The 8,851-nt window shown below is 51.4% G+C and overlaps 2 protein-coding genes across 7 annotated transcripts; one reads left to right on the top strand and one right to left on the bottom strand.

Annotated features, from left to right (window-relative positions):
• Positions 1 to 1,147: 1,147 nt before the first annotated feature.
• LOC149870415 (uncharacterized) lies at positions 1,148 to 5,187 on the bottom strand. Of its 6 annotated transcripts, none has more exons than XM_090036177.1 (4): positions 4,792 to 5,187; positions 4,551 to 4,658; positions 4,087 to 4,174; positions 1,148 to 1,648 (listed from the first exon to the last, which is right to left on the bottom strand). In XM_090036177.1, exons 1-4 carry the CDS (start codon positions 5,185 to 5,187, stop codon positions 1,632 to 1,634), a joined length of 609 nt encoding a protein of 202 aa, XP_089892303.1. In that variant the 3' UTR covers positions 1,148 to 1,631. The 6 variants fall into 6 exon arrangements, with proteins under 6 accessions (XP_089892303.1, XP_089892299.1, XP_089892300.1 ...); XM_090036173.1 differs by having other exon boundaries at positions 1,148 to 1,771; XM_090036174.1 differs by having other exon boundaries at positions 4,760 to 5,187.
• Positions 5,006 to 7,675, top strand: HAND2 (heart and neural crest derivatives expressed 2). The gene is made up of 2 exons (XM_090036179.1): positions 5,006 to 5,777; positions 6,873 to 7,675. The coding sequence occupies exons 1-2, from the start codon at positions 5,220 to 5,222 to the stop codon at positions 6,969 to 6,971; spliced, it is 657 nt and encodes a 218-aa protein (XP_089892305.1). The 5' UTR covers positions 5,006 to 5,219; the 3' UTR covers positions 6,972 to 7,675.
• Positions 7,676 to 8,851: the final 1,176 nt, after the last annotated feature.

Raw genomic sequence — 8,851 nt, forward strand, 5'->3', positions numbered from 1 at the left:
GGCATAGCGGTGCGTGCATTACCATCTGCAGGACACTTGGCACTTGGACATTTCCAAATTCATTTGAGAATTATATCCCTTTCTAATTCACTTGGTCTCGGGTCAATGACACCATGCACTCTATAAATTCAGACACGTCTAAACTTTTCAAGACATTTGCAGGGAGATAGTGCTGGGGGTTAGTCAGATAGGAGAGTCCTGGCTCCTCCAATGAGCTAAAGGGCACCTAGCCACACATGGCCTGGACAGGCCTGCCACCAGAAACGCTATTTCTGCTCTTCTGCTCCCGTGGGACACTGTCATGAGAGCTACTGGGTTTACCTGATTTATACATTTCCAAATTGGAACTCAGCTTTCCAGAAGTCAAGATGCTGCATTAGTTGACATGTGCAGGGAGGAACTGAAGGAAAATGCTCTTGAGCACATTCCTGTGTTGGACTTTGTTCAGGGCATTTAGGAAGAAAATCTATCAGTATGGTAATTTAGCATGGTCTACCAGGCCAGGAAGAAGATTATCAAACATCATCATCTGCCTGCTCCAGAAAAAAAAAACCCTTTAGGTTTTCCTTCCGTGAGAAGTCCTTGCTTAAGGCAAGTCTCATTAAGGAAGAGAGATGGGTTCCTTGAATAACCCGTGCTGGAAAAGTTTTTTAAATTTGTTCTAGAGCAGAGGTCTCATCCCTAAAAGGATGTGAGGAGAGAGCTGTGATTGGTGTTATCCATCAACGCTCATCCTGGTTTGTTGTGTTTGTTATTAAATAAAGCTGGTGCTTGGGCCTCGTGACGGAATTGGCAATTTAAGGGGTGCAGCGGATCCTATACCCAAGTTCCACTTCTTAAAAAATATATATAGACCCCTTTGATGCCTTTCTTTACATTTTTGCTTCGTTAGACTTTTTCCTGATTCCTACTTCGTAGAATCCGCCTCTCCTTTTTTAAAACATCATGATACACTACTGAGACCAGGACAAAGCGAAGCAAGGAGTCTTTCTCCTAAAACTCAAGACACGCATTTTTATTCCTTTGGCCTGTTTAATTTCATCACAACTTCAGGTCCCGTTTATTTTGCACTCTCTTGTGTAAGCAGAAAAAATAAATATGCGAAAAGACTGCGTTTTCCACCCAAAAGAAAGAGAGCTATCTTCCCTTTTTCAAATATTTAGTTTAATTCTGACTGCTTGCAAAAAATAACTCACAAAACCGAGGTGGGAAAAAAATGTTTTTCCAGTCTCTGTCATGTCCTTTGACTCTATTCCAGGGAGAGGGGAAGGCAAGTAACAGAGATGGAAAATCTTTGTTGGAGCTGCTTCTGTGTGGCTAAAGGAAGAGAGGGAACCCCTACGGTGCGCTACAGGGACAGTCACCAGGCAGTTGGGATTCTCTGGAAATCTACTCTGGTGTCGTTGGGCTGCAAGTTGTGGGGCACAGGGTGGAGGAGAGCAGGCAGCAACCTCGTGGCATTGCACTCAGGGAGCAGGGAGAGGATGCTGCTGTCCTGCGCCCTCCGTAGGTCTCCTGCTGGCACGAACACAGCGCAGAGTTTCCCAGGGCAAAGTGCCCCGCAGCCGGCTTGGTCCATCGCTGCTCTTGCTCCTCTGGCTCACCCTTTGTCGGTACGAGATGCAACGATCTCATTCATACCGCATTGCTGAAATAAAGGGGGGTGTTAGATAAAGTCAGACTTCATGCAGGATAACGTCTCCATCCCACTGAGCCGACAAATACCCCTCCGCGGCTGGAGTCACAAGGGGGCTGCGTGTGATGATCAAAACTAAAGCAAAACCAAAAAGAGGGAGGTTAGAACAAGGGGTGCGTGGCTTCGTGACAGGACGGGGGGTGGATTCCTGTTCCAGTCTGAGAGCACAGCTGTAGCGCTTGGAAATGTGCAGTTATAATCCTGCTGGGCACAGAAATGCGTCGTTATAATCCTGCTGACCCTTCGGTACAGAGGAATAATGAATTAATGACGGAATAACGCTGCTCGCTCTGCGGACCGCAGTCTCGATCAGCATCTCGCGTATCTTTTAGGGCTTTTTCTCTGCCGTGTGTTTTTTCCGTTTCTTTCTTCGCTTGGGATGTTTCAGGAACAACCGAAGCAGTTCATCGTCACAACTACAGCGCAATCGGGGATACAGAAAACGCCTCGCACTGTGCTATTAAGACCGAGTCGATTGGGGGGGGAGGGGAGGAATTACATAGAAATACACCCCTTTGGCCTCTGCAATGCCAGAAGCTCCTCTTCCTAAAGGAGAGGAGCTTGCGTCTCAGCTAAAATCGCGACGCTTTTCAAGGAAGTCTACGTCTTAAAGCTCCCCCCGGTCAGTGCAACATTCAAACAATGCCTGTTGGTTTGTTTTTAAAATAATCTGTCGGCTCCAGCCTCCTGCATGTTGCAGGCACCAAAGTTTTTCATACCTAAAATGCCAGCATTACACAGACACGATTGCTTTCGAAATGTAAATCACTCACGTTGAGTTCTTTCAAATATAAAAATGGCTTTACGTCCTCAATGGTTGTGGACATCTGTTTAGAGTTTTATACCCAGATGCACATATATATTCCGGCATATAAACTCTAAACATATATATATATCTATATCTATATCTATATATATATATAGAGAGAGAGAGAGAGAGAGAGGTGTGTATCTGCGTATAATATATACATATGGATAATAATACACACACACCTGGGTATATATGTGTGTGTATATATGTGTATTTATATAGATAGATATAGATATATGTATGTATGTACGTGTGTGCGTGTAATATATATATACACCCAGTTATATACATACATGGGTAGCGTATATATACCTAGATGCATGTGTGTGTGTAGAAAATCCAAGAGATGTGTATGTGTATATATACCCAGATACATACATATATATGCATATGAGTATACACGCACACACATGCACGGCTATATTTGCATATATATCAAGTATGCACAGACACATTTTTATCTTGCCTGTTGGGTTTAATTCAACATTCCTCGTTTGAACGATATACATTTATATTTGGCCGCTTTTTCTAGTTCTGGGTGTTTCTACACCAAAGCAAGGCGCCGTCTGTTTTTTCTCATGCCTGCAGCCTACAACTCCAAGGCGATGCTGAGCTGGTTTGTACGGTGAGGAAAGACAAGCAATCCTAAACACCCTGAGCCTGCTGCAAACACGCATGGAGCAATCGTCTTCTTATTCCTCCCGTCGTTTATCTGTGTGTGCGTGCAAAGAGATTGTTCTATTGCCAGCAAGTAAGCTACAGAGCAGCCCGGCATACGCTCCTACTTAACTCTTGTTTTACACTCAGGAATGACCACCCCCAAGAAGAAGATTTGGTTTGGTTTGGTTTTGATGTGGCTTGGGGTTTGGGTTGACTTCCCCCACCAGCTGGCAGGGTTTCGGCCCGTTACCCCAATATAGATCTCACTCTCCCTTGCCAAACAAATTGTGTGTGTGTGTGTGAGAGAGAGAGAGAGAGAGAGGGAGAGAGAGAGTTGATTCCGGCTATCAGACTTTGCAGGCGATGGATTTGCGGTTCCTCTCGGTTTCTCGCAAATTCTTGCATCTCTCTCTCTCTCTCTCTCTCTCTCTCTCTCTCTAATTTATGACCTATTGGCTCCTGTTGACACTGTTTTCCATGCTGCCCGTATTGTAGTATTGCATTTTTAATACAGGCGTAATCAGCCTCCGTGTCAGCCAAGACACCTCTGGTGGGTATTTGATATTTCACAGCTATTTAGTCATATTCCTCCCCATGTGAAGATGACAGCCATTCCTTGGCGCGAGTCTTGCCTCCAAAGTTACCAGGTTCCCTGTGAATTACAACCTGAGATCCATTTTCCTCTTGTAACGGGTTCGAGATTACAAAAGCGAAATACCGAAATATCTACTGGATTTCCTCCCGGCCTGGCTGTGAAGCCAACCTTTAACTATTCCCTTTCGATAGCTAAACCTGCTTTCCGCGGGTGCCTGTTTCCTTTTACTGGCGAGGCAGGAATGCGGAGAGCTATTTATATATTGGTTAATACCAAGTCGAAAATAAGCTCTGAACACGCTGTAAAAAATATTCGGTTACTTACAGTCCTGAAACAAGCGGGGAACTGATTTGAGGCACAAAGGATTGGATCCGGAGGCACCGCTGTCGGGTGTGCACACGAGCCCGGCACGCTGGAAGAGAAGCGTTTGCAATAGGAGTTACTGTTAGTGTAAAGCGATTTACCACACGTCTGTGCGTGCGTGTGCATGTACGTATGTGTGTGTGTGCGCGTGAGTATATGTGTGTGTGATATAGATATCTATAATCTAAACTTCTTCCTGGCTGCCCCGAACCGTTTTTTGGAGAAGTCGGTTGCTCTGAAGTCAGAGCCGATCTTCTCCCTTTCCAGACACAACCCCCCTCCCAAACTACGTCCAATAACTGCATCTCCCTCTCTCTCTCTCTCTCCATCCTCATGGAAAGATCCCTGGCGTTGAGGTTTTTGTGTGGCCCCCTCCCCTAGACGTGCGAGCCCCGGTGTTTCTCCTGGACGTGTGCGCGCATCACCGCGGCTTCCTCGCTGGGCGCGGAGCTGGTGGCTGCCCCCGGCTGGCGCTGGCGCTGGCGTCGCCATCCCCGGAGGAGGACCTGGCTTGAGCTCCATCCCGTCTGTGGCTTTGAAGGAGTTTATTTAAAATTTTAAAAGAACAAAAAAAACCCACAAACAAACAAAAAAAAATTAACCCCCCCCCAAAAAAGCCCTTTTTGTTTTTCACCAGCAAAGCGCCTGCGAACCGCCCGCATTAACCTCTGCCTCCATGATAACGGGATCCCTCCCCCCTTCCAAAGACGGGGCGGGTGCCGCAGCCAATAGGCGGCCCGCAGCTGAGCAATTAGTGACGGCCGACATCAAATGCGGCCGGCGCGGGGACCCGCCCCCCCTGCGGCGCGCTGATTGGCCGCCGCGGCCTCTGACGACATATATTAACCCGGGCGGCCCCCCGCAAGATGTAGCTGTACATGGAGCTCGCGCCGGGGAGCCCGGCCAGTGCCCAGCCCGCACCGCCGCCGCCGCAGCCAGGCGGGGCCCATGAGCGCTGAGGCCGGGCGCGGGATGCTGCGGGCGCCGCCCTGAGCGCTGCAGGCGGCGGGCGCCGCGCGGGGATGGAGTGAGGCAGCGCCCGGGGAGGCGGCAGCGCCCCATGAGCCGCGGCTGAGCGCAGCGGGGGGGCTGGGATGAGTCTGGTGGGCGGCTTCCCGCACCACCCCGTGGTGCACCATGAGGGCTACCCCTTCGCCGCCGCCGCTGCCGCCGCCGCCGCCGCCCGCTGCGGCCACGACGAGAGCCCCTACTTCCACGGCTGGCTGCTGGGCGGGCCCCCGGAGATGTCCCCCCCCGACTACAGCATGGCGCTGTCCTACAGCCCCGAGTACGCGGGCGCCGAGCACCCGCACCCGCACGCCCACTACGGCGGGGTGGCGGCGGCGGGCGGCGCGGCGGCGGCGGCGGGGCTGCCCGGGGCGCGGCCCGTGAAGCGGCGGGGCACGGCCAACCGCAAGGAGCGGCGCAGGACTCAGAGCATCAACAGCGCTTTCGCCGAGCTGCGCGAGTGCATCCCCAACGTGCCGGCCGACACCAAGCTGTCCAAGATCAAGACCCTGCGCCTGGCCACCAGCTACATCGCCTACCTCATGGACCTGCTGGCCAAGGACGACCAGCACGGCGAGGCCGAGGCCTTCAAGGCCGAGATCAAGAAGACGGACGTCAAGGAGGAGAAGAGGAAGAAGGAGCTGGTCAGTCCCGGGCCGGGGGGTGGGGAGCGGGTCCTCCCCCGCCTGCATCAGCCCCGGGGGCCGCTGCAGGGTCCTGCTTCCCCGCCGCGGTGCCTGTGCCCCGGCCCACCTGCCCCTGCGCCCCCGGCGGAGCCCGCTTCCGCCTAGCTCTTCCCGGCAAAGCCCCGGGGCTGCCTCGAGCCTTCCCCAGCCAACTCCTCCCTCCCTAGATTAAAAAAAGAAGCAGCAGCAGCAGCTCGCATTTAATTTCTGGAGGCTGTAAAGAGCCTTGCAATGCTCCGGGGAGGGGACCCGCCTGTCCTGGCTTCTCAAAGAAAGGGAAGCCTGCGGGAAGGGTCGGGGGAGAAAGCCCGGGGTGTCCTTGCGTCTGTCAATCCAGATGGCTCATCTAGCCCCGGGGAGCCTGGGTGCCGATCGGTGCGTCCCTCTTTGCTCGTGCGGGACAAGGGGAGGGTGGGCTCCCTTCCGCAGGCCTGGTGCTGGGCTGTTACGGGCACGTTACCTCGGGAGAGGCCCTCGCCAAGACGTGCAAGCCTTCGGCCTGCGAGCAGCTGGAGTCTCGAGACGATCGCGGACCTGTTAGGGAAGCGGGGCTCCCGGCAGGGAAACGGGCCACTGAGCGCCCATGTGTGTGCGCAGAAATATAATGCGCGTTTGCAACCAGCTACCCCCCACCCTTCCGAGATCGGATGGGCCAAGGCTGCGAGGAGCAGGATGGGATCTTGGAGAGGTGCTGAATCTGGGTCCGTGGCACCAAGGAGTGCTGATGAAACGGGTGAAGGGGCGCGCTTGCGGACTGCACCCGGCCAGCCTAGCGATGCAAAGCCAAGGGGGAAATAAAGCACCCGAAGCCGCCTAGCAAAGGCCCGGGCCCAGGCGCCGGCTGCTCCCTGTCGCTGCCAGGCCTCCGAGTCGGGCTGGAGTTGAGACAAGCGCTGAATCGGAGTGGGGCCGAGCCGAGCTGCGGGGCCCTTGGGTCCAGATTCTCTGCCCGCGGCTCTAGGCTTGAGGGGGCGGCGTGAAGGAGGTGATCTAGAGGGGAAAGGCCCATAATGACCTAACCCCTCGCTCTGTTTCTCTCCTCTGTCAACGCAGAACGAGATCCTGAAAAGCACAGTGAGCAGCAACGATAAGAAAACCAAAGGGAGGACTGGCTGGCCGCAGCACGTCTGGGCTTTGGAGCTCAAGCAGTGAGGAAGGACTCGAGGAGCTCAGCGTCTCCTCCTCCTCCTCCTCCTGGACTCGTGAGAGAGCTCTGATCCGAGGACTCTTTGTGTTTGGAATCATCCAGTTAATTTATGTGCAATTTCCCCCCACTCCCCCCACCATGTGGATATCCGAAGACAAAGCATTCCATATTTTAATATGAAGAGGAAGCGCCAGCTTGGTAAGGGGTAAAGTCTCAATAGTTTCGTGAATGTGATTGCTCTGTACAGACCCCACGGGTAAAGATAGAAAAGGGGGAGGCGGGGGGAAAGGACTCCCTGGCATTAGTGTGTATGTGAAGTGTATCTCTAATTCTGGCCCTTTTTGGATATAAATATTCATGGGATTCTAAAGTTATATTTCAGCAGAAACAGTTGCACCAGTGCTCCAGCTGACTTGGTATTTAGTGTCGTCATTTTGTTGTGGTCGTTCAGTATTGGCAGATGTTTTCAACAGTTATTTGTTATGTGCACTTCCGTCCTTAAGGAAAAGAAGAAGAAAGTGGAGTTTAATTAATATTGAAGGTGTAAACGTTGTAAGTATTCAATAAACCACTGTGTGTGTTTTTTTTTTTTTTTTACAAAAAAAAAAGAAATCTTTTTATGTTTTATACCTCAGAATGTGTTTTAAATGACGCTGTTTATAGTTATCATAATATTTAAGATATTCGCAAGTAAACTAAATTATAAAGATGGCTTCTAAGTTTATTTTTAAACCAGTCACCGAGCTGGAAGGGGGGGGGTAGGGGTCCTGGCCGCAGGATTTTTAAAAGACAGTTTAAGATAACTACATAGTCATGTTGGCAGCTTGTTCCGCGCCTGGTATTCGCTGCTTGCGAGGCGCAGACCCTGATCAACCCCGCAAACGCAGGCTGGCCTAGGCCAGGCGATTCCTGCAGGTCCGGCGCTGTTGAAACACGAGTCGCTCCCAAAACTTGGGCAAGCGCTGGGTTAGAAAAGTTGTGCCGTGACCGCCGGGGAGGTGTCGTGTCCGGATTAAATTCGGGCCTTTATTTCATTCACCTGGGGTGGGTTGTTTCCCAGAAAAGAAATCTGCGCAGAAAGATCTTGCAGGGAAAAGGAGCTTTAACCCATCCCGGCCTCCCCGCACCAGGGCTGGGGACAGCCAAGGGAAGTGTTAGAGCTGAACCTGTTACAGAATCACTTGGAGGAAAGTTTTACGTCGAATAAGAAATAGTGAACAAAGCCAGAGACCCGAGAGGGAGGGTGAGAAATGGGAGATTTACAATGAGCGATGGTGAACTTCACATTAACTTTGCGGTTCCCCAAACTCTCCTGGGCTGAGCACTTCCAATCTGCCTCACTGAGCGCTCTTTTTTATTTGTGTATTCTCTGCTGTCTCTAGACCCGCCCCTGCCTCCGAGTGGGATATATCTATATAGTTATATAATAGATACACATTTTATACCGATATCTGTATAAAGCTGCTTTCTTCGCCGCCGCCACTTCCCCTCCTCTGTATATCAGCAGTTTAAATGGCACCCTGCATCCCTCCCCCCACTCAACATTGACTAGCCCTAGTATATTACAATGATCCGGGCATTGGACTGGGCCTTTCACCCCCTTTTTACACCTGGAAGCTCAACGTGGTAAGCTACTAAACTTTTTTTTTCTTAATTTTTGAACTTGTATAAAAAGCTGTTTCCTCAAGGTGGCTGCCCTGAGTGTACCTGGCTTTTGGGGATTAGGAAAAAGGGTTTCCACTGTTCATCTAAACCGCAGTCTTGTATTTCTGCGGCCTCCAGCTGCCTGACTGAGCGCAACCTAAATCAATCTGACTCTCTCCCTCCACAATCAGGGGCACGTACCCGCTTTCCTTCCTCTGTGCTCGCGCCTAATGAAGTGACT

This window comes from Crocodylus siamensis, chromosome 2 (genome assembly GCF_052110815.1).
Source record: "Crocodylus siamensis isolate JL-2025a chromosome 2, ASM5211081v1, whole genome shotgun sequence".
Lineage (NCBI taxonomy): Eukaryota > Metazoa > Chordata > Crocodylia > Crocodylidae > Crocodylus > Crocodylus siamensis.

Excerpts from the sequence above, each read along its gene's own strand:
- HAND2 (XM_090036179.1), top strand. The coding sequence starts at position 5,220 with ATGAGTCTGGTGGGCGGCTTCCCGCACCACCCCGTGGTGCACCATGAG. Across the intron at positions 5,778-6,872 it reads AGAAGAGGAAGAAGGAGCTG|AACGAGATCCTGAAAAGCAC; the intron begins GTCAGTCCCGGG and ends CTGTCAACGCAG.
- LOC149870415 (XM_090036172.1), bottom strand. The coding sequence starts at position 5,187 with ATGGGGCGCTGCCGCCTCCCCGGGCGCTGCCTCACTCCATCCCCGCGC. Across the intron at positions 4,659-4,759 it reads GGTTCGCAGGCGCTTTGCTG|CCACAGACGGGATGGAGCTC; the intron begins GTGAAAAACAAA and ends ACTCCTTCAAAG. Across the intron at positions 3,220-4,086 it reads TCCCCGCTTGTTTCAGGACT|ATAAACGACGGGAGGAATAA; the intron begins GTAAGTAACCGA and ends ACGCACACACAG.